At 37.7% G+C, this 25,613-nt stretch overlaps 1 protein-coding gene and 1 non-coding gene across 2 annotated transcripts; both read left to right on the top strand.

Annotated features, from left to right (window-relative positions):
- The first annotated feature begins 834 nt into the window (after positions 1–834).
- On the top strand, positions 835–23,152 carry mta3 (metastasis associated 1 family, member 3). The gene is made up of 19 exons (XM_087784208.1): positions 835–1,143; positions 3,444–3,511; positions 6,047–6,140; positions 9,333–9,459; positions 9,630–9,693; positions 12,953–13,070; positions 13,162–13,264; positions 13,767–13,866; positions 13,928–14,116; positions 14,769–14,843; positions 14,977–15,035; positions 15,146–15,264; positions 15,981–16,138; positions 16,244–16,466; positions 17,582–17,674; positions 17,755–17,916; positions 18,296–18,327; positions 18,390–18,508; positions 21,519–23,152. The coding sequence occupies exons 1-19, from the start codon at positions 1,116–1,118 to the stop codon at positions 21,688–21,690; spliced, it is 2,103 nt and encodes a 700-aa protein (XP_087640334.1). The 5' UTR covers positions 835–1,115; the 3' UTR covers positions 21,691–23,152.
- Positions 23,153–24,140: 988 nt separating this feature from the next.
- On the top strand, positions 24,141–24,234 carry trnai-uau (transfer RNA isoleucine (anticodon UAU)). The gene is made up of 2 exons: positions 24,141–24,178; positions 24,199–24,234. It is a non-coding gene; the product is annotated as a tRNA-Ile (tRNA).
- Positions 24,235–25,613: the final 1,379 nt, after the last annotated feature.

Here is a 25,613-nt window from a genome sequence, read left to right as displayed (position 1 = left end):
TTAAGCGCTTTGAGACCCTGGTCTAGAATAGCGCTATACAAATATATATATGTATATATTACTTACTTACTTACCCTGGTCTAGAAAGACGCTTTACAAATAACCTTTACTTACACACTTACTTACTTAAACTAGCAACAAAATTAGTTTTTTTTTTTAGTCAATAACATACCTGCCTCTAATATTTATTTGATTTAAGTTTTAGAAAATTGCTTCAAATTGTATAGCCAATACCCTCTGGATAGTAAGATATCATATTGGTTAATGTTAGTCATCCTAGAGTAAAATCTTTATTCATGTAATTTCTAGAACAGATATCACAACATTGCAATTAAAAGTTATAGTATAATACTTTTGGTGTTAAGATAATGCTCTACTGATGGAGAAATAGCTTTACTCAACATACAGGAAAATTGGTCCCTCATTACAAATACATATTATCTCTATATTGAGGCAGTTAATGTAAATACTATTTATTCATTTATTCTTTACTTAGTGTACATACTGAAGCTCGTCTCCATTCATCTTTTGTTGTTTTTTATAAAATGACATTACAAAATGATTTGCCATGCCTTGCCAAGCATGCTAAATAACCACAATACAATACCTTAAGGTTTACAGTTAATACGATTTGTGTGGAAGTGATATGGACATCTATGTAGTTATATCATAATTATTAATAAAAAATAAAATAAAAATCAATTTTCATGTCATGTGTCATAACATGTCAATCATTTTAATGATGCTGTGGTCAATACCCTTTGCACCTTCTTTTTTTTTTTTTTTTTTTATGTGAACATCAATCCAAATCTTATTATTTGTTTATTTTTGTTTGTCTTCGGGTCAGCCTCGGCGCAGGCGCACTGCCTCCCTACGTCAGCGGTGGTTTTTCGGGTTGATCCGACTTCTTTTGGCTGCTGAGTTTACTGTATTGTAAAAGGAGGGGGGGTTGCCGAAAATTCTCCCAATAGGGTACACATCCGGTGAATCGACGACCACAAACCACCACCGTACCCTCTTAAAATCACCCTGAAACTTACTTGTTTTGTTTTTTTTTCTAAATTGTATTTATTCCAATTGTCTTTAGTTTATGTTAACACTCCGGGAGGGCAGAAATGGCGGCCAACATGTACCGGGTCGGAGGTATGTATGTCAATGAGGAGCTTTTTTTTTTTTTTTATTCAATCAATCACAAGCTTTATTTTTGTGTCGCCGCCGTGCAAAAAACGATGCAGATATGCCGCCGTTGTTTGCCGTCCATGTGTCGCTAACGGCTCGTATAAAAACTCCCTTTTAGCACAGGCGCGTAAACACCGTAAAGGTGAGAATTATCTCATTTTGAAGGGATTCAAAATGGGTCAGGCCTCGCGTCTGTCGAGCCGCCACAATGCTACACGGCTAACCCCCCCTGCAATGTAAACATTTCCCCCCACACATGTTACGTATGTGCGCGGATAATAACGCCGGGGTAACGATGTCGTGACTCCGCATCTTTTGTGGAGGATGTTGTTAAAATTCCAGCCGTTGCTGCGCTGCCGCGGCGTTCGATCGCCGAGCTAATGTTAGCATCGGCGGCACTAATTAGCTTTATTGATACTTGTGTGGGATCACATGAGCCACGAACACAGACGTGTTTTTGAAAGAAAAAAGACTAGTGTCTGTGGCTCTCATTGTGGTGGTGTCCTCGGTGTGGACGACAGAATGAAAACCCGGGTGAAGGGGGGACATGGGGCTGCTGTTGAAAAAAGGGCTAACTCGTTAGCAGTCCATTGGAATTTGGCATCAAAATGATTGTCTCGATTCATGGCGTCGCTGCGTCCCTTCGACACCTCTGGGCGGCAGAAGAAGACGCAGATGTAGGACACGAAGCACATGAGATAACGACTTAAAATGACTGTTGTTCGCTTCCGTACTTGAGTTAACTTTTATTTTTATTTTGGGGACAGAAGTTTCATGGTGTGATGGCTTTGTGGTTACTAGCTCCATTAGATCATAGGCTGTCATGTCTTCCTGGTGCGTTCAGGTGCTCCCTTATATCTGGACACTAAAACAAATGTATTTATAATCACACATATATTACTTTTGTACCATTCATATTCTCACACTATACAGATACATGTACTTACTCCTCAACAACATAAATTTAACCTAGAATAGATAAAGGGTATGGAGTCTACTGACTCTTTCAAGAAAGATCTTAATACGTTTTTATTTTATTATTGCTTTTCTGGAATTCCTGTTGTGTTATCAGTTGTATCTTGACCTTTAAAGTATATACTTTATTGAATATTGTTTTGATTGTTTAAGCGCTTTGTGACCCTGGTCTGGAAAAGCACTATATAAATTAAAGTTACTTACAATTCATTATTATTGATTAAGTATTGTTGATAACAGTATTTTCATTTGTAATTATAATTAGTTTTCAACACACATTTCACCTTAGGCTACGTTCAACATACAAAATGTATTAATAAAACTTGTAAATTTAATGGCTGAAGTTTACTATAGTTTTTCAATGGCAAGATTAAAGGTTACACCTCCAGTATTGAGAGGAGCGATACTAAGGTCAGTTTAATTCAATAAGGTGTAGAAAAATAAATGATTTGACTGAATATCAGTCGTTATTATATCTGAACATATACAGATTTTTATAGGAAATGTTTGCGGACTGTGGATAGAGTCATCAATTTTTTAGGGGAATTCAATCTCAACTAATTATTTTGGATTAAATCAACCTATAAAGGTACATCACAACAAACCAAGTAGTTTAATGTATCTTAGGCTTCACTTAGTTATTATTTAGTTTAAAGTATATTATTGTTTTGATTGTTTAAGCGCTTTGTGACCCTGGTCTGGAAAAGCACTATATAAATAAAAATTACTTACTTACTTATATTTACTCTGAAATGTCATTGCAGAACCTAAATTGATAAACCGCTTATAACACTATATTTTACTATTGAATATTATAGTGATTATTTCCCTAACTAAATTGAAAAAAAGCCCAACCCATCATTGTTTACATTTCCTTAGTCAACAGAGGTCTTTTGTCTGAAACAATGTGATCATGCTAAGAAAGCTGTCTATGCTTTGCTGTGTTATTGGCTGCTTGCCATGTTCAAAATGTATTTGTTATTGTGAGTTGTGTTACCAAGACCTCCCCATTTCATTTGGAGAAGCGATGAATTGTTTGATGAATGGCACCACTGATGCCATTCTGAAGAGGTTGCCTTCTTTTCTGTTCTTTTTACTGTTGTTTCTGTTTTGCTGAATCCCATAAAACAGGTACCACCCATCATCGAAGAGTGTTGTTTGTTTAAAAGCATCAACAATTATTTACTATGCAACTGCATCAACATTGATGTAGATATTTACACAGCGTTTGGTTTTCCTAAATGCAAGTGTTTACTAAGAACTGACTACTTTGTCTTTTCTCTTTTCAGATTACGTGTTTTTTGAAAACTCATCCAGTAACCCTTACCTGATCCGCCGCATAGAAGAACTAAACAAGGTAATGGCATGTTTTGTCTTTGATTAACATTTCTGTTTGATCCCTGAGGGCCAATTGTTAGGATTCCTCCCAGGTTCTTGCCTGACCAACACCCTATTCTGTCTAGGCATTTATAGTCGTAATGCTGGGTGTTCCCTTTGTTTCTTTTCTGCCTTTCAAGTCAGACAGTTAATTTGCTGGAATAGTAATTGAGGTGAGAATTGTGAGTGTGTAGAAAGACGAAAAGTGAAAAAGTTTCTGAAGTTTTTTATTTGGTGTATTTTTAGCACTTTATTGTTGAGAAATACGCATAATTTCTTATTATCTACGAGAAAGCGACCGTCATTAGAGCAATAGTGAATACATTAAATATAACACATTATATATCTGTAAAACTAAACTTATTTATAGATATTATTAGTTATAGAACCAATGACAACAACCCAAAACAGCCAGCTAAGCAAAAATAAACTTTAGTAGACCAAATACTTTCTTAGTGTCCTTTAGATTATTGGAGCCAATCCCAGCTATGACGTGCAAGAGGCAGTAAAAAAAACAACAATTCTTCTTCTATGTTTGTGAAATCTTCACAATGCCACATACTGGCGTGGCATGTGTACTACATTTTTTTCCGTTTTATTTTTATTTCATTAAATTGTGATATAAACATACACATTTAATTGTGTTTGGGTTATAACTTAACCTCAGTTCTTACCCCAGTACAGTATTCTTTCTTCCTGTAGTGACAACCTCCCCATAACCTGAGATATAATACAGAAAGTGTAATAAATCACTTTTTAGAAAGCAAGGTTTTTAAACACTTTAAGGTAGAAACAAATTCAGTCGGGTAACTGTTAGTGTACAAAGTCACTTTCCGTTTACGATTCCTTAAATAGGGTCTTACATTATAGCGTGGGCTGCTATGATCAGGTCGCCCTGTTTGGTCTCTTGTTTTACAGTCTGTACAAGTCAAGTTGGTTTAAAATATTTTTTATAATATTTGCCCAGACAGAGGCCTGTGAATTACTAGAAACATCTCCATAATCCACTTGTGGGTCGAGAGCAACCAGTTGAACTGCCCCAGAGGTGTCCTTGCATTTTGTGCAAAAATACTTTCAGCACAAATGATATCTGGGTTAAATCAGTAAATAAAAACAGTAGTCAGATAGTACTTTTTTGTTACATAATCAGAATCGGATACTTTTATTTCCAGTGTTGTGAACACAACATAGGATTGTTATTGTGTTGGCAGTGCAGAATAAAACAATGAAATATATCAACACAGAAAAAGCAGTAGTAAAACAGGACTAGCCACCAAGACCGCCATTCTGTGACTCCTAATGAAGGAGAAGTAAAGTACAAACTTGGTAACCCACTCATTAATGGTGGATATATAGTTTAAAATGTATTTTGGGTAACCGTTGTCAAAAGCAGTTTCCGCTGATTGGGAATTGTTTATCAAAATGAATTGGTTCTACCCACATCCATTTGGCATTACAACCTGAGAGGATAGATAGATTGAACGGGGAACAACCCAAGTGTGAAGTAAGTAACACAAAAAGCAATTTTGAAGTGGGAAATGCACTCAAAGATCTGACGGTAAAGAAAATGGTGGTCAATACACATTCACAAAAATAGACGGGCACCAAGGGAAAGAAGTGAGAAAAAAACCCCAAAGAAACAAATGGTATATGAGAATGACAAGAGGAACAAAGCAGGATCTGAAGCGTATTGCACATGATGCCTGATGACCTCGCACACATAGTTGGAACCAGGTGGATTACAGAGCTTTCCAGGACGACCAGATGTTTGGATGTAGTCTTGTCCCAGCAAATGCTATCCTGGCAAAGTGCAGAGAGACGGTAGATCAGCAAACAGATGTGAGGTGACAGAACAAAAAAACATGTAAATGCTGCAGATTTACTAATGTTTTGTTCAAACTTAAACACAGAAAAAACAGTTTACTGATGCTATGACTCAATTTATCAGGGGAGAAGAGTTTTAAAGTAGCAAAATGACTCGTACCCCCGCTTTTTTTGTGCTGTAATTTAGATGCATTTGGTATATTTAGATGCATCAACCCACAATTTATTAATTCCACGTGATTTACTTTATTCTTCCTAAATGGTATCAACATCAACTCAGGCTTTAATGAGTGGTTATATTCTCCCTGTTTGATATGCTCTATGTGTTTAGAATCTCCTGTAACAGACTTTAATTCTTATATTAAAGTCCATCCAGTTGATACAGTAACTGACTTGGGAGTGGAAAATGTGGTTTATGGTATTTTGTAGCTCCAAAGTACAAAAGAAGCTGTCTCTCAAACCCGTTCAAACTCATTCTCGTCCAGTCACTCACAGCAGCGTTCTGAGGCCTGTCAGCCTAATTATATAAGGCAGGACAATCCATCAATCATGGCATCAAAATGGCAATTGTTGCCCTGGTCAGTTTGTCATAGCCGCACTGTTTGACAAGCGCACAAAGACACCCGGTCTCCAGGGAAATCAGTCGTGTGAAGTCAGTTGTTCATGGCGTCTCTCTCTTTGCTGTTCTCAGACAGCCAGTGGAAATGTGGAGGCCAAGGTGGTTTGTTTCTACCGGAGGAGAGATATCTCCCACAGTCTCATACAGCTCGCCGACAAACATGCAAGTAAGTAGCAAGGTCGACCCCGAGATGAACTCGTGACACAAGTGCAAAATAATAACATTCAAAAATGTTTTATAACTTCAGTCAAAAGCAAAATGTGAAGCTTTAATTTGATAAATTCAATTAGCTAATTCTGAGTTTTGGCACCCGCTGATCTAGTGGCTGTTGGCTTTTATTTAGAACGGATACATAATATATTCACTGGCTCTCACTAGCTATTCCTGGTTCTCCAGTTCAGCATTTGTCTAATTTGCAGAGTTTAGATTGGTATTTTGAGGCCTAATGCCAGTAGCTTCTCTGTTGCCTGTTATGCAGCTTATAAAAACAAAATTGTTGCCAAATGTGTAAGATAACTAGTTTGATCTGGTAACTTCTGTGCTTTTTATTTGACTTTTTTTATTCTTCAGAAGGGTTTGCTTCAGTTTGTCACGTGTCTTACACTGAAATATATTTAAACACAATACTTGTTAATGTCCTCTATCTACTTCATACTTTATTATATTTTGCACGACTGCACTGATCGCCCACTGTTATCATTATCGTATTCAAAACCATTCACAAGCTTTATCACCATTTTCATTTGCACCAACTTTGCCAGACTCCTATTGAAACACTGATGAATACTTTGTCAGAGAGCAAGCTTCAGTGGAGAGTAAAGTAAGCTTTTGTGATCGTGCTAACCATCAGCTATGTGTAGGAGGTGTTCCACCTGCTCTTAGTTATGTTTTCATTCTACCGTTTAGTCTTGATCACACAAAAGATCGTCTATTTTATGACAGAATTACTTCCCATCCAACGCCAAGGGCACGATTTTGAGTCAGATGATGTGTCAGCCATATGGCATTAAGGGTGTGTGGAAAGTTGCATTTGTTGTTTGAATATGTGTGTCATGTTTCAGACCATATCAGTCTGACAGCAGTTTCCTGAACTTAATTATTCTGTGGAGAAACTACAGTGAAGACAAGAACAACTAAAAAAAGTAAATATCTTGAAACATTTGAATAGGTGACTGAAATAATACAAATATTTATTCTCTGTTCTTTGAATCTCTTCAATCATGTATGATTATGGTACAAAATATAAGTGTGTGGTTGTATTAAACCCAGAGATGTGTAAACGGATGATAATCTGACGAGATGATAATGGTTTTCAGGGTCACATTCGACTATATAGAAACTATGTGACAAGAACAGAAGCTCTTTCTGTCAATTCACAGATTTCCCAAAGACTCAATTTAATATTAATATATTTGTATATAACTGTTTATGATGGTGTTGCAAGGAACCTTAGAGTACTATTTGGGTCAAGAAGCTAGTTACACCAGGACAGAAAGCCTGTCAATCATTGGGCACATCAGTTAATTCTAATCAAGTAATCTTTTCAACAAGAATTAAACGAAGATAAATGTTCCAGACAAGTGTTTTCACTTTGTTCACCTTGGAACGTGCTTTCTGCAAACATCTATAGAAAGTTTCTTTGATTGCTTTTGAGCTTTCTTTCCAACAGAAGTCCTTGATTTAAAATAAATGTTTTTGTTCAGAACATTCCAGATTTGTTGTTCTAGCAAGCATCTGGCATCTTTTTAAAATCTGTAAAGGGTTTCTAGCCTTGCCTTTGTGTCTCGGGAGAGTTTAGAACTGGGTTGTTGCTTAAAATCTACAAAAATGATAGTATTTGTGGTGAAATTTGCCAAAGAAAAGGAGATAACACTCTTTGTTAAAACAGTGTGTCGACAAATCAATGTTGCATCAAATAACTTCTTAGGAACTTTCAGTATATTAACGAAGTGTTGCGTGAAAAAATACTAGCTATAATTCAGTCCATGACTACAATTCTCTTGCTTAAATGAGGGTGAATTAACAGCTGGCTGAGGACTTGAAGTTACTTACAACCGCAAATTAAATTATAAACTGGCCAGATCTTATTGATCCTGTTTCCACTTTTCAAAGTCTAGCCTACCACCTGGTCTTCTGCAGAGAATGATATTTCATGTTTTTCACACAACTCTAATAACTCAGAGTAGAGAGGCAATTTAGTGTTACAGAAAAAAACTTCAAGATCCTGCGAGTGTGGTCGGTGAGGTGTTTTTACTGCCTTATGTGGCATTTCTACTGAAGTATTTATGCCTTAGCAGATGGATAAAGCTAAAATGTGGTTGCTGTGTGTGGCTGGAGGCTTTTTATGGTGTGGAAAAATGTTTGATAAGTACAGGTGGAATAAGTGATGCATATAAATATGTGACCTCCTGTGAGATCATTTTGTTTCATAACTAAAAAAACATGTTTATTTTTGCACAGTCATGGAGACGTTAATTATAGCAGCATTGTTTTCAAACAATGGTCATCAATCGAGTAGCAACTCCTGTGTGTATCATGTGACTAACAGACAGAAGAGAAAACATGGAAGCTCTGTTTTTGTCAGTACAATGTCATAGATATTGATTTAAGAACTAAATGTCAGTTCTTAAATTAAACTGTAATGATTTTTTTTTTTTTTAATATTATAATTGTTCAAACAAATTTACCTTTAGTTGTTTAGTTGCCATTCAAACAAGAAGAAAAGTAAAGAAAACAAGGTTCTAGTAAATTATTTTTACATGACTCCAGATACTAAAGCAATCTATGGACACTTTCCTTTCAAGGGGACAAATATCGTAAATATATTAAGTCAACCAACGTGGACTTTTTTAGAAAACCGTAAAGAATACTGTTTGCTAAAAGTATATTTGGGTTAAGATGGGTATTTATAATGAATACATAATTTTTCGTAACTCAACTTAGCTTCAAATCTCAGCACAAGATGATACAGTTACATACTGTAACCAACATTCAGTCCAGGATGTTTGAACCCCAAACATCTTTCTGCCATAAGTAGCTTTAAAGGTGCGTTAAAGAATAGATGTACCAAGATATAGCAAGATGAATCTAAAAGAATAAGAAGAATAACATAATTTTAATACCCTTCAAAACTTTTACGACGACAAAGAACTTCCATTTAATTTAGAACTCGAACTGTTGATATTTATCTGACAATAAAAATCTATGGTCCATGTTTTTCATCTCAGGAAATAGAGACAGTTATGAAACATTGACTCCTACATCGATGTTTTCCTGAGGCTGCTTCTCTCATCTTCTCCACGTAAGATCATTTTACTTGATTCATTTTGTAATTTCATTTTTCACAATACTTTTTCAGTGGAGTTGGAAGAAGAGAAGGAGACCCCAACGGAGACAGATCACACAGACAAACAGAAACACCAGCTTCGTCACAGAGAACTCTTTCTCTCTCGGCAGTACGAAAGTCTACCTGCAACACACATCAGGTATCCGACCTATACGACACACACTCTCTCACTCTATTCTAACCCACAGCTCATCAGTAGCCCGGAAGTTCATCTGAAAGCTTACCCACTTAACCATGAACATCACACCTGTACTTGTGACTTTCCTGCCTTCATATTTCTGACTCTTCTTCTTGCATCTTATTGCTCAGGGGGAAGTGCAGCGTCGCATTACTGAATGAGACGGAAGCTGTTCTTTCATATCTTGACAAAGAGGTGAGTATCAAGGTTTTTATACACAAACTATTGGTTTTAATTCCCATAGATGTGGTTTCAATCTCTTGATTCTACCTGTGATTCAGCGGCTACATGTGCCCTGCCAAGATATTTTATGACAAGCAATGTAGCAAGAGCATTTTATTGATCATGACCCATGAATATCATGCTGTTATAATGACTATACATGTCGATATCATGACCCATGACTTTCGTGTTGATATCATGACCCATGACTTTCGTGTTGATATCATGACCCATGACTTTTGTGTTTTTATCATGACAATGAATGTTGATATCATGATCCATGACTATTGTGTTGATATCATGACCTATGACTATTGTGTTTATATCATGATCCATGACTATTGTGTTGATATCATGACCTATGACTTTTGTGTTGTTATCATGACGATGAATGTTGATATCATGAGCCATGACTATTGTGTTGATGTCATGACAATGCATGTTGATATCATGACCCATGACTTTCGTGTTTATATCATAACAATGAATGTTGATATCATGATCCATGACTATCATGTTGTTATCATGACGATGAATGTTGATATCAGGATCCATGACTATCGTGTTGATGTCATGAAAATGCATTTTGATATCATGATCGATGACTATCATGTTGATATCATGACAATGCATTTTGATATCATGACCCATGACTATCGTGTTGTTATCATGACGATGAATGTTGATATCAGGATCCATGACTATAGTGTTGATGTCATGATTCATGACTTTGGTGTTGATGTCATGACAATGAATGTCGATATCATGATCCATGACTATCATGTTGATATCATGACAATGCATGTTGATATCATGACAAATATATTTTGATATCATGACCCATGACTATCGTGTTGCTATCATGACCCATGACTATTGTGTTGATATCATGATCCATGATTATCGTGTTGATATCATTACAATGCCCGTTGATATCATGACCCATGACTATCGTATTGATATCATGACAATGCATTTTGATATCATGAACCATGACTATCGTATTGATATCATGACACATGATTTTCATGTTGATATCATGACAATGCATGTTGATATAAGGATCCATGACTATCATGTTGATATAAGGATCCATGAATATCATGTTGATATCATGACCCATGACTATCGTATTGATATCATGACGCATGATTTTCATGTTGATATCATGACAATGCATGTTGATATAAGGATCCATGACTATCATGTTGATATCATGACCCATGACTTTCGTGTTGATATCATGACAATGCATGTTGATATCATGATCCATGGCTATCATGTTGATATCATGACCCATGACTTTCGTGTTGATATCATGATCCATGACTATCATGTTGATATCATGACCCATGACTTTCGTGTTGATATCATGACAATGCATGTCGATATCATGATCCATGACTATCATGTTGATATTATGACCCATGACTTTCGTGTTGATATCATGATCCATGACTATCATGTTGATATCATGACCCATGACTTTCATGTTGATATCATGATCCATGACTATCATGTTGATATCATGACCCATGACTTTCGGTTTGATATCATGACAATGCATGTTGATATCATTATCCATGACTATCATTTTGATATCATGACCCATGACTATCATGTTGATTTTTCAATTTCAGTTTATTTAAAAGGACAATGTGTAAATACATTAAAAATATGGCTGCACCATTTAGCACACTTTCCATCTGTTGTCCTCAACAAAGATGCAGATTACATAATGCATCACATACAAATTAAGCAAAAACACAGTAATATACAAAAACACAGTACAATCTAATAATGTCAATGATGGCCAAACACCCATCTGGTACTATTAGTGCGAGCAGGACTGGTGGTCTAAAAGCCAGTCTTTGACAGCCCGTGATAAGAAATTAAAATATGCTTTGTTCCTTAGATTGTCTGGGAGCCCGTTCAATTCTTTGATGCACGATCCATGATTTTTGTGTTGTTATCATGAAAATGCATGTTGATATCATGACCCATGACTACCATGTTGATATCATGACCCATGACTATCATGTTGATTTTTCAATTTCAGTTTATTTAAAAGGACAATGTGTAAATACATTAAAAGATGGCTGCACCATTTAGCACACTTTCCATCTGTTGTCCTCAACAAAGATGCAGATTACATAATGCATCACATACAAATTAAGCAAAAACACAGTAATATACAAAACACAGTACAATCTAATAATGTCAATGATGGCCAAACACCCATCTGGTACTATTAGTGCGAGCAGGACTGGTGGTCTAAAAGCCAGTCTTTGACAGCCCGTGATAAGAAATTAAAATATGCTTTGTTCCTTAGATTGTCTGGGAGCCCGTTCAATTCTTTGATGCACGATCCATGATTTTTGTGTTGTTATCATGAAAATGCATGTTGATATCATGACCCATGACTATCATGTTGATATCATGACCCATTACTATCATGTTGATATCATGATCCATGACTATCATGTTGATATCATGACCCATGACTATCATGTTGATATCATGACCCAAGACTATCATGTTGATATCATGACCCATGACTATCATCTGTCACTCTGTGTTTGATGGATCTACTGACTCCTTCAAGAAACATCTCAAGACGTTTTTATTTGCGCAGGTTATTCCTTGATTTTCTGGAACTCCTGTGTTGTTCTCGGTGTTATCTTGACCTTTAAGTATATATTTTATTGAGTATTGTTTTGATTGTTTAAGCGCTTTGTGAGAAAAGCGCTCTATAAATATAAATTACTTACTTACTTGCAATGCATGCCGATATCATTACCCATGACTATTGTTGATATCATGAACGATGACTGCATATTTTTCAACAGGATGCTTTCCAAATTTTGGTAGAGATGATAAATGTAATTAGCTTGGATGAATCATTTCAGCCTTACGTTCTCCAACATTTAATTACATTACATTAACATTTTATGTAGATGGCCTGGTTGTAAAAGTATGGAAATTCTTTATTAGACTGAAGGGGAAAAGAAAATAGCAGCCAATGTGTTAGACTAACTTTGTTTTCAATAGGTTTTTCAATTAAATGATACATAGATAACAGTAACAAAATGTAAAAAAGAGTAATAAAAAATGTAAAGTAATAAAAAAGATTGTTGGTACACGATGACAATAGAAAGTTTCCTTTTATTAATGTGTTGTTTGAAATTTGAATGTCACCACAATATGAAGGAAACTTTGATGTTTTCTTCAGGATACCTTCTTCTACTCGCTGGTGTACGACCCCACGCAGAAAACACTCCTTGCAGACAAAGGGGAGATCCGAGTAGGGCCTCGATTCCAGGCCGACGTGCCTGAGATGTTACAAGAAGGTGAGCCACTCAACCAAGCTTTGTCCGGGCAGTTATTTTTGAGACCAGAAAAGCAAAAGTCAATTGTATAAAAAAAAAACATGTTTTACAGGAGAAGCAGATGAACGAGACCAGTCCAAGCTAGAAGAAAAACTGTGGGATCCAGAATGTCCGCTCAGCAACAAACAAATAGACCAATTTTTAGTGGTGGCGAGGTAAGAGCTTTAGTAAAGAAGGAAATATAAAAACTGTAATATTGTTTTGTGAAAAATTAAAACGTCTAAACATTACCAATGTTATAGAGTTTGTTTGTTAGAGAGATAAAATGAGGTCATTCGCTTTTCTGTTGATATAAAACTCAAGAAAAAATAATGTCAAAAGGAAATTATTTTTAAAGATTCATCCTTTTTATTGCTACAAACAAAGTGAACCACTTTAAATATACTGTACATATATACAAACAACGTATGTTATGAATGAAGATTTGAGAATAAAGTAAACATCCGTGCAAACAATCCAAATGTTGAAAGACCCAAGCTGAAATAGTTGATTAATCGAAACATCATAGTATTGACACCGACTGCTCAACCACAAACCTCTTATAGGTTTGAAGTCAAGCGGAGAACAGATCCGAACCGGATGGCAGCAAATGCAGCAAGACACGACAGGTTTTTATTGATCGACAGAACCACTGAATGTTTGTGTGTTATTTACCAGGGCGGTGGGTACTTTTGCTCGTGCGCTGGACTGCAGCAGTTCCGTCAGACAACCAAGTTTACACATGAGTGCAGCCGCAGCCTCACGAGACATCACATTGGTCAGTTGGACTCCAGCAAAGAGCTGCCGCACACATAACTGACAAACGCTTTGTGTTCCAGTTCCATGCGATGGACACGCTGCACTCGCACAACTACGACCTGTCCAGTGCACTAAGTATACTGGTCCCTGCCGGCGGGCCGGTGCTGTGCCGGGACGAGATGGAGGAGTGGAGCGCCTCTGAGGCAGCTATGTTCGAAGAGGCACTAGAAAAATACGGGAAAGACTTCAATGACATACGACAAGACTTTGTGAGTCTGAATGACACAAGTGTTGTTTGAGTCATAATCAAAGATATTTCAGTAGTCTTTATCAATATGTAGTATTTCAATGTTTAAATATAGCAACATTTTACAGAAACACAAATCATATTTTAAATCTGAGGTCTATAAGAAAATTAGGTGTAAATCAAGTGTTTATAGTAATGTCAGTCAGAGTCGAGTTAAAACAGAAGCAAAATAAGTTGAAATAGATAAAAAATTATCAGATATTGAATATTCTGAGTAGGTTTTATTAATAGTAATACTTCTTGTTGAAAGACTGCACAGTATTTCAATTTGCCTTGAGGCATAAATGAAGATACTGTTGTCACAGATAAAATGCTTTATCGCCAGATCATGCTAGAATTGATCCTTAAATATGAGCATTTCTTATCATATTGGACCAAGATCCCTCTCAACTAATTCTCTCAAATGTCTGTGTGAATGATAGAATCTCTCAGGCTTCTCTTTCCTTTCATTGAATGATGAGCCTTTAAGGATTTATGGATGGGTTATGTAAGCAAACATGTTTTTATTTCTCTCATATGTTGAGGTAACACTGATGGAAAAAACATCCTAAACTAGACTGTAAGTCTTCGACTGTGATCTATTCCCATCTAACTTCGCTTCTTTCTTTCAACAGCTGCCTTGGAAGTCACTGACCAGCATCATAGAATACTACTACATGTGGAAAACTACGGACAGATACGTGCAACAGGTGAGCTCGCTCCTTTGTCTTTCAGCCGTATGCAGGGTCAGAGAAACGATGATTGACAGCAGGATGAAGAGGAAAAGGTGTTTTTTTTATCCTTCCCTCACATCAATCACTTTGTTTGTGTGTCTGAGTTTAGAAGCGACTGAAGGCTGCTGAGGCGGAGAGCAAGCTAAAGCAGGTTTATATTCCCACATAGTGAGTCTCTTCTTTTTTCCCCGACGTCGTGGTTATTAATGTACGTGTGGCCGTAGACGCCCACGCCGATGCATAATTCATCTTCTCATTCACTCCCGTTTCCCTCCCAGTAACAAGCCCAACCCAAACCAGATCTCCATGACCAATGGCAAGATGGCCACAGTAAACGGAGCGGGCCCCGGGGCCATCCACGCGGCGGCAGGAGGACGGGCATGCGAGAGCTGTTACAGTGAGTTTTCTTGTTGGTGACTTCTCTCCTGCTGGACGACACTGTGTTTTTTTCCCGCATCTGTGGTTAATCGCCCGGAGAGCTGTAACTAATGCGGACATCAATATCAAGCTTTAGGCCACTCTTGTGGAACGAGAGCTGAGTAGAAGCTGTTTTACACTCTGCTGAACCTTCACCCGGTATTCAAAAAACAAACAAGAATTTGAAATACCGTTAATATAAAATGTCACATTCAAAAGATCTACTTAAGGTACTAGGCCAGTAATTAAATCCTATTACTTGTGATTTACATTTCATATTTATTTATATATTGTATATATGATATTTTATTATTATTTCTGGAGAGAAATTGATCTATTCAGTTTTAGTTTCAATGAAATATTTACTTTTTCAACAATACATATTAGACAGAAGATTAGTAATTCAAATAGAATGAAACTATCTGTTCCCTACTATTGAAGTCATTCTGAATATTTCATTGACACCCATTTGTCATCGTTAGGGTGACGGACAGATAAAGATCAGGGGAAAAATAATATAAAAAAATTGAAGAAGAATAATTCTAAATGTTGATTACAGCTGCGTTTCCTCGATATAAAATAAGTTTCAATATTTGTTTAAATGTGTGGGTCTAACAAACAAACTACTGATGCATCAAAGTGTCTATATGTATATAAACTAAGCTTTAGTGACGTGATGAATATGTTCTCCTGCAGCCATGCAGTCGGCCCAGTGGTACTCATGGGGACCCCCCAACATGCAGTGCCGGCTGTGTGTCTCGTGCTGGATGTACTGGAAAAAGTATGGTGGTCTGAAGATGCCCAGCAGAGCCGACGGACCTGAGGAGAGGACCTCCCCCATCCCCACGGCTAATGTGAGCACAAACTAACTTGCGTGGTTGCTTCAGCCTGGAGACCCCTTGTCGGGTCTTAGGTGGTGGAAGTCCTTATTGACTGTTCCGTGGTCCTTCCTCTCGCAGGAGCCTCGATCCCGGGGTCACACCGCTCGCCAGTCCAACCACATGGTGCCCATGAGGAACAGCGGGAGCCCCAAATCCTCCATGAAGACCAAGCAGGCGTTCCTGCTGCAGGCGACCCGCCTCACCAAGCTGGCCCGGCACATGTGCCGTGACATCATCAAGCTGCGCCGCGCGGCACGGCGTCCCTTTGTCCCCATTAACTGCGGGGCCATAAAGGCAGAGTGTAAGAGCGCTTTCACTTCCTAACTTCTGCCACACGGACACACCCGCTGACAAAAACACAAACACACCCGCCTCCCTCATCAACACCCATCCGCCCCCCTCTCCTTTTATGCCCCCCGTTGTTTTTTCGTTCTGTTTTTAATATTGTTATTATTATTTGGTTTTGTATTCTCCCACCCCATTTCCAATAAAGACTGCCTGTCCTCATACGTTTGAGTTTCGATCATCTTTTCATTCATTATTTTCATCATTTGGACATCATCGGTGCGACACACTCACTCCCTCATTCTCCCCGTAACAGCGTGTGTTCTGAGCCCCGTCACGTGTAGAGAAAGTGTATTTTGCTAAGAGAAGCTCTATTTTGCACCCCGCTGCTGGCAAAGACGGGTGGGGAAAAGTCTTGATTGTGTTGGTAAATCTTTGGCATGGCGTGTACGCATTCTGTTCCATTTTGCACAAAAGCTTTGAGGGTCTTCTACGGGTCCGGGTCGTAATCAGAGGTCTAGGACAGATTGAGCTCAAACGCTTCTTAAAAGGTTTCTCTGGAATGCTGCTGTCGGCACAATCATCTCCACCCCTCCTCCTCCTCTTCTGACATCTCTGAATGTGATCAAACAGCAATATTGACTCTTCCATCTCTCTCTTGTAAATGACCGGAATCATCCTCAGCCATCCGTCGTTGCAATACTCCTCATCTTCTACCTCTTCCTCCTCTTTTACTCTCATCTGTGTGAACGAGAGCTCCAATAAAGTCACACCTGAAAGCATCTCTTCCGAGTCCTTGTGCTTCATGTGTCTTGTGTTATCTGTCCATCGAGTGTCCACGAGAGAGAGAGCAGCCTCCCCTCCCAGCATGCACCTCAGTGCCCGCTCTCATGTGTTTTGCTGTGTTTCTGTTCTCCATAGACATGCGTGCATGTCAGCGTGAACTTACATCTCTGTGCATGTGTGAGAGACGTGTGACCATCCCAGAACGTAAGTGACCATATTTAACATCTTTATTTGCTTCACCTGCTTCGACCCCCTGTGCCCGACCTGCTGTGTCCACATGAGTCACTTCAGTCCCCGTGGGAGCTTTGTAAAAAAAAAAAATGTCCTTGTGTGTGTTTGATCCAGATATGTTAAGGGCTGCCGAAGGGCAGGGAAACCGTCTCCCCAAAACCAGGGCGGCCAAAAGAAGCACCCTAACCAGTGTTGTGCAGTTTCTAGGTAAAGCAAACAAAAGTGAAAAAAGTGTCGCACGAGCAGGAAACTCTCTCGCTGCAGCTGCTGTGTGGTGTCTCTTCCAGAGTCCCGCCCGGCCGCTCAGACACCCCGTCCTCACCGCACCCCGGGCCTGCAGACACCCCCGCCCAGACGCCTGCTGTCTTCGCTACCGCACGGACCCCACGGCATGCTGGGAAAACGCAGCTACCATCACCACAGCAGAACGGAGACGGAGAGACGTGCAGGTAAAAAAAAAGCAGAAAAAGTTAGTCTCTTGTTCAGTTTTTTTTAAATTCACTTTCTTAATGGTGACCTTTTCAACCCTGATTTGAACTTAATGAGGAGATTCAGACAGTTTTCTCAGAGCTTAACATACAAAGCATTTTTTAAAAGACATTTGAGAGTATGGCAAAAGCAAAACATTGATATTCACCAATCGTAGGTCATGTTTTTGTGCAAATAATCTGATAAAAAAAGTAGTTTGTGGCTGTAGAAACGGTCTTTGATGGAGCTTGGTGCCATAAAGACCCTCAGATATTATGTTTTTCTCTTTATTTTCTTGACTCAGTTTAGTTGTTTTTTTTGGAATCTCATCGTCTGAAATAATCCATCTGTGTTTTACAGACAACTCAGGATCCACAAGTGGCCCGCTCATGGTGCGTCTTTGACTCCATTCTGATTCTGTCTGTTTACAATCGATTGGTTTCCTCGTCTTCAGCACAACGGCCGCAACAGTGGCAGTGGAAGCGCCCGCGGAGGAGTGATGATCCGCAAGAGGCGTCCCAACTGGATCGATGCGCCAGACGACAGCTTCTTCCTTGTCACCAGGGAGACCAGGTAAGCAAAGGTGACCCTTTTACAACAATCGCATGGCTGCGCGTGTGTGTGGATGTTAATGCTGCCATTGGGCCAGTATGGAAGATGATCCATCAAACTCTCTAGAATGTCATTAGTTAATACTGTTATAGTTTATTCATAACTGCTACCTTCTGAAAGGCTGTTTTAACAATGTGGTGAAAACGCTATTATTAATATATGTCACACACCATAATGGCTATAAATTGGTTTATTTATTTTGCACTTAAATATTCTATAAGAGGGAGAAATGACTCCCTCATTTATATACATATGCTGCAGAATGAATAATAAATAACTATTTAAATTATATCAATGGATAAAAATATAGATTTCTCCAATGTAATGTATCAGTTTAATCACTGAACTACATGTTCAAATGCGTGGATATCAATTAAAATGATTATTTTTCGCTTGCTCCAAAGAAGTACTGCAGCTGTGGATAAAACATTTTTAATGCCAACAAGAACGTGATCAGAATGAGCAAAGGCTGTCGAAAAAAACTAATGAAAACAAATCCTTAATGATCTCACACTGACGAATCCATCAACACACTCACATTAGGAGAACAAACAAGTGATTCAACAACACACGTCACACACACATGACACATGTGGTAATGACATCAAATGCATGTTTGTGGCAGAGAGATGGATGGATGGATGGATGGATGGATGGATGGATGGATGGATGGATGGATGGATGGATAGACAGTCACAATGAGAATTAGAAACCCAATGTTGATGGCCATCATTATTATTTTATGAAACCGTAAATGAGGTTTCAGGACATGTTGTCCTTATTTGAGAGCTTGGCAGTCTGTGCTGTCAGATCATTGTGACATTGAATTCAAGGTTTCATTTTTATTTAGTGAATTTTTATAGAGCAGACAGTGTTTTCTAGCGGCATTTGAAACTAAATATCATGTTTCATGAAAAATCATCATCTGTTTCATGAAACCTCATCCATTGTTTCATTAAACCTTATCACCTGTTTCATTAAACCTCATCATCTGATTCATGAAACATCATCATCCATTTCATGAAGCTCCATCACCTGTTTCATGAAACAGGTGATGATGTTTCATTAAACCTTATCACCTGTTTCATGAAACATCATCACCTGTTTCATGAAACATCATCCTATGTTTCATGAAACCTCATCACCTGTTTCATGAAACATCATCCTCTGTTTCATGAAACCTCATCACCTGTTTCATGAAACCTCATCACTTGTTTCATGAAACATCAGAATCTGTTTCATGAAACATCAGAATCTGTTTCATGAAGCTCCATCCTCTGTTTCATGAAACATCATTACCTGTTTCATGAAACATCAGAATCTGTTTCATGAAACATCAGAATCTGTATCTGTAACATATAAATTTCACTAACAGTACTTTTTCTCCGATAACACATTCAGCGTGTGACGATTTAGACTTTCCACCATCGGCGTGACAGTCATTGTCACTTACTTTAATAATCAAGCTTCCCAGGTTTTTCTTGTTGCCAAGGCAACCACTACTACACTTATTTATTGTGAGTGCAGCAATCAGATGCTTTTACCATTGAGCTATTAATTACTCTACAGTTGTATGCGTATTTATTTTGAACATACTATAGTAAGTACTACAAGAGGGATGCTATTATTGATAACTAGGGACATATATTCTGTATAAAAAACATATGAGGATCAAAGGACGAGCGCTGCGTCTGGTGCCCTGCTGCCACTCTTCATAAGAGCTGTTATTTCAGCAGCAGCACGAGGTTATTGATGTGTTTTTCCTGCTCGCATTTAAAAAAAATAAACTGTGTCGCAGAGAAGGAGCGAGGAGGACAATTATGGCACTTGAAGCATATTCGGCTTCATGTTCCTCTGTCTAAAAATACAGTTAATGCTAGATTCCTCTTCTCGGCGTGAGACCTCTGTAGCGCGAGTGCAGATTCTTGCTTCACAGCACAGAAGGCTTCCTGTGGGCCGGATGACCACGAAGCTCGTCTATTGCAGATACTCTCTCACCTCAACAGAGGTTTGTGGAGCTGATGAGGAGATTGAGAGCCTCTTAAATGTAGAGTGTGTTTAAGCCTTCTTTGAACATCCACTCTTGTACTTTTTCATTGTCTAACGAACATGGTCCTGGTCTTAAACCTGTCTTTGGATTACGTCAATGGTTGCTGTTCTGGTTGTTGTTTTGCACATGTTTTATATAAAACTGTAAATTGTAAAGAAAAAAAGTAAAAATTAAAAATTTCCTAGAAAGAAACAATCAAGTTATTTCTAATAGGGAGTAAAAAACAAAATAATTGTGAGGTTTTTATAATGTTTGTGACAAAATAGTTAGTAAAGAGACATGGATATTTTTTAATGTTGCTTATGTTCATTTATTTTATTTTATTTTACTTTCTACGGATTCAAATTGTGAACACTTGACGAGATCACATTGTTTATAAGATATAAATGTTCTTCTATAAAAGAAGACAATGATTTCTAAAGGAACAATGCACTGATGCAGAACAAAAATGTGATAGCAATAGCTTAGGTGACCCTGAGAGAAAAATCACAAAAGTAAAGCACAACCACAAAACCTTACATAAAGAAAGCAACTTGAAACAAACTCGACAAAACCATAGAAATAATGGGAGTTATGAGTCACTTATCAGTGTTGTATATGCAGTCAGAGACAAAAGGGCTTGATGTTGATTTTTTTAGAACTGTGCGTCAGGTTTGTTGTTGTTCTGCTGTTTTTATGATCATTTTCTGTATTGTGATCGTGGTTTGTCCCTCAAGGCCACCGTCATTACCTATTGCATAATAATAAACTAAATAATAATACAAATTTGGGTTCAATGATTTATAATGAAAGTGATCTACTCCATGATGGGTTGAAGACATGTCTCCAGATTCTCCAGCAGACGTCGCTTTAATTGAACTTTTTGTTTCCAGGGTAAATTCTGCTCTCTGACTCCCTCTTGTGGTCTCCTCCCCCCTGCAGACGAGCCAGGCGGATGCTGACCCGGTCTCAGCTCAGGCACGCCTGCCGACAGCCCTGCGAGCAAATCACCCTCCGCAGGGCCTCCCTGCCCCCCCCACAGGGCCTGGCCCTGGCCCCCCCTCACCCTCATGCCACCCTGAGGATGCGAGGCCCCATCGTCATCCACGATTGATCGAGAAGCATTTCAATGTCGAGCGTCCATCATCGTCCCTGAAGAGGAAGAGATGCAATAGAAACACCTGAGCTGACTGCAGGTGCTGCCTGGATGTGTGTGTGAGAGAGTGTGTGTGTGAGAGAGAGAGAGAGAGACTGCAGTGCTTTTTATTATCAATGGAGATATTATGACTTTTGTGCATCTTTTGTGTTGATTGTGGTTTGTGGCGTTAAATACATTTTTGGGAGAGTGAGACGTTAAACTTTTGAAAGCCGTCTTGCGCCACCTTCCTGCTGCACTGCAGTGCTTCTCTCTTTCGTTCCAAAAGAATGACGGAGGATGTTTTATTTGGCTTTTGAAGTTGACATTTTAACTGTTAATAAAAGTTTTTTCTGCCTTAAATAATATTTATATTCATTTCAATTAGTCAAAGACACAGCACTGATCTATGTTCGAGCCCTGAGAGGGTTTTTGACTTTTTCTCATTATGTCACCGACAGCGTCGCTAGTTTTCTTATTCCTCGTGTCGTTTTATGTGTTTAGCAGGTTTGACCTCTAAGGTCCAGGGGTCGCAGCATCGTTTTTCAAACTTCTGCTGCAAAAATACAAAATCTACAAAAGTACAGTCGCGTGAAAACTGGTGAGATCAGTCTTGTTTCCTTCTAACAAAAGTCATCGATCAAGTAGTCATGTGACTGACAGGCAGAAAAGAAAACATCGGATTCACTAAAAGATGTTTTTGTCAGTACAATGTCATGAGAAAACATGGGAAATTCCTGATGTCAGTAAAATTAAACTCTAATGATCTATTTTTCTTCTTATTAGTATATTTCTATAAAACAAATGAACCTTTTAGTTAAACCAGACTTAAAAATATTCAAGAAACAGATGTTATAAGTCCCAGAAATTCTAGTCCCTAAGGGCAAGAATCTCGACTAAACAAAATTAAATGAACCTTTATATATTTTTGACACCTCTATTGTTCCACATCATCATCATTCATGTGTGAAGACATTGATCTCATTGATGAGAGTTGGGAGTATTGCAGTTTTTTTCCTCGTCTACTTGGTTTCAAGTAGATTTTGATGTCAGTGACACAAAAAAGAAACAACACAATGTTCAAACAATATTGATTTGCTGTTTATTCCTGGTCATTTTAGTGTTGAAAGAATCCAACCTCCTGTGTATAATATCTTGTATATTTCATCTTCTCAGTGTAAATTCTTCTCATCTGATTTCTACGATTAGGACGGCCTGGTTCAAAGGTAGCCGTGGTGAACAAAAACAACAAAAGTTTTCTCTAGTCTTTTCACTAGTTTTCCGCTCTGCTGCATGACATGATTCCGATCAGCCCTCGGTCGACATAATGAAGCACGACCGATGCCTGGTCACATGATTTTGTTTCCCCTCTTTCATTCAGAATGTTTCTGTTAGTGTTTCCTGTATGTCATGTGCTGGATTATGAATATGCTCAGAATAAAAAAACAAAACAATGCTGGATTATTCAAGGTTGTCATTCTTGTTTTCTTTTTCGTGTCGACACAAATGACAAATTCATCATTTTTATCTTGATCTTTTTTAGTATATAGTTTCTTGATGGTTTAAGCGCTTTGTGACCCTTTTCTAGAAAAACGCTCTATAAATATAAATATAAATTACTTACTTACTCACTTACATTGGAGGATGTTATGAATATATGAAATAACCACATGAATATTATTTCTCGTTTGTTTGTGTTCACGACTTAATGGGAGTGACAGAATGAATAATACCTTCATGTTTTCTTTTCTTCCATCAGAACAAAAAGGATAATTAAAGACTTATCTATAGTAAAAAGTGCTGTAAGTTTGTCACACATTTTGTACTAGTTTTAATGTTTTAATTAATTTAAACTGAACACATACATACATATATATAGTATTAGTTTCGTCAACAATTATTGCATACACTTCAAAACAAATGTTTATACACACAATTTCTCTCGGACAATACAGCCTTAATAAAACATATACAAATGACAATTAAGTGACAATAAAAATTCGACAAAATGTTACAGAAAGAAATAACCACACTTAAACATTTAAACAAAGAATGTGTGGGGAAAAAATGTCATCTTCACTTAAATCGTGGCAAGAGGGGGTTAACATCTAAAAGTATTTGACCATAGGTAATGTCATTTATCTTTAAAAATGTATTTGAATAGAAATATGTTTATGGAAAGTCATTCAAATAAATCGTGGGCATGAAAACAAACTGAAAGTGTTTGTACTTGAACGCAACATGAAAATCGACGGTCGCAGCTGAGGCCTGTTTACAACTCTACAACCACAACTCTGTATAAAACCCGTGACTTATTTAAGTCTCTTTACAAATAATAATAATTACTTATTTCAAAACTAAATCATCTTAAGGTCGGATCCCGTTCAGCAGAACGTTCTTAAACCGTATTTGTCACGTGATACGGCGTAGCTCCAGTGGCGCAATCGGTTAGCGCGCGGTACTTATATGACAGTATTCAGCAGAGCAATGCCGAGGTTGTGAGTTCGAGCCTCACCTGGAGCACTTCTTTTGTGTCTCCTCTCGCAGCCAGCGGATCATTAATATATATATAAATAAAACAAGTATGATCGATGGGTAATAAACCAATCTAATAATGTCCAGACACTGCTGGAGTTTAAATATGTTTTTTAATCCATTTAATAAAAAGTTCCACATTGCAGTTTTGACTTGTAACCACTAGAGAGCAGCAGTTGTCTTTTTGAAGAATGTCAGCCTTGTTCATGTTTAGTTTTATTTTAAAGTCTACCAAACTCGACTTTTCATGTCCTTGTGTGCTTTTATAACATATTTACAAATATGATTGATTGTAAAGCCAATCCATGACGGAAAACGGACGAATTAGGTTAGTTACTAACATATTATGTTTCACATTTTATGCCACCAATCTATGCCAGATTGTTTATTATTATTACTATATAAAAAAAAGAAATGACTTGACAAGCTATACTTCCAATTAAATGTTTAGTAATACCTAAACATTTATTTGGAAATATAGCTTGTTTTTGCCGTCGCTTTAATAAACAAAAAAACATTTAAATAAAATATATGGTATAATATTTTGTCACTCAAACATCATTTAAATCAGGCATGTCCGAAGTGCAGCCCGGGGGCTAATTGCGGCCTTTTATAAAATATATAATTCAACCAGAGAATGTAAAACATTGTGAAAATAAAACTGTTTAATGTCAGTTTTTTATTACAACAGTCAAAGGAAAACACCACAAAGTAAAGATGCTAACTGTCAATGCTAATTCCAAAAACAAATCTCATGTTTATCCGTAAATAAGTTCTCGATTGTGTGTTGAATTGGATGAAAATATAGAAGCTTTTATGTTCAACTTTGGACTGAGATAACTCCTGGAAGTCACTGCTAACATTCACTCGCATTCACGTCATCACGGGAACTGTAAAAAATAAAAATAAAAATTTGGAACTGTTTTTTTTGTCCATGATTAATAGACTTCTTGTCAGTTATTTAATTTGCTAATACTAATGCTAATAGTTCTGTTTATTTTTTTGCAGTTTATTGCAATGATTTGTTTTAAGTCAAACTAGATTTGGGCGTCGTGGGTGTACTGTGTGTACATTTTATAAATGACTTGACAATTGATTTTTTTCATGCGACACAAATACAGAAGAGTTGAAAATGTCTGTGATATTCATTGTGCTCTTCTTGAAGCGTGTGTGTGTGTGTGTGTGTGTTGTGTGTGTGTTGTGTGTATGCATCTGTGCGTGCTTGTGCGTCTAAGCCTCCTAAAGCTGGGAATGAACAAGCAGAAGATTGCAGTAATGATGTGACCCAGATGTCCCGGGTTCACATCCCTGGCCTGAAAATGAGAGTTAAGATCAGCGTCTTGTACCCACCATCAGCGCCCCCCGCC

Source organism: Callionymus lyra, chromosome 2, assembly GCF_982586985.1.
Source record: "Callionymus lyra chromosome 2, fCalLyr1.hap1.1, whole genome shotgun sequence".
NCBI classification, from domain to species: Eukaryota; Metazoa; Chordata; class Actinopteri; order Syngnathiformes; family Callionymidae; genus Callionymus; species Callionymus lyra.
This window is presented reverse-complemented; position numbering and strand designations above follow the sequence as displayed.

What these genes read in the sequence shown, in the direction of transcription:
- mta3 (XM_087784208.1), top strand. Translation starts at nt 1,116, where the DNA reads ATGGCGGCCAACATGTACCGGGTCGGAG. An exon ending in GCTCGCCGACAAACATGCAA is followed by an intron (nt 6,141 to 9,332) that starts GTAAGTAGCAAG and finishes ATACTTTTTCAG; the next exon opens with TGGAGTTGGAAGAAGAGAAG. An exon ending in GGCATGCGAGAGCTGTTACA is followed by an intron (nt 15,265 to 15,980) that starts GTGAGTTTTCTT and finishes GTTCTCCTGCAG; the next exon opens with CCATGCAGTCGGCCCAGTGG.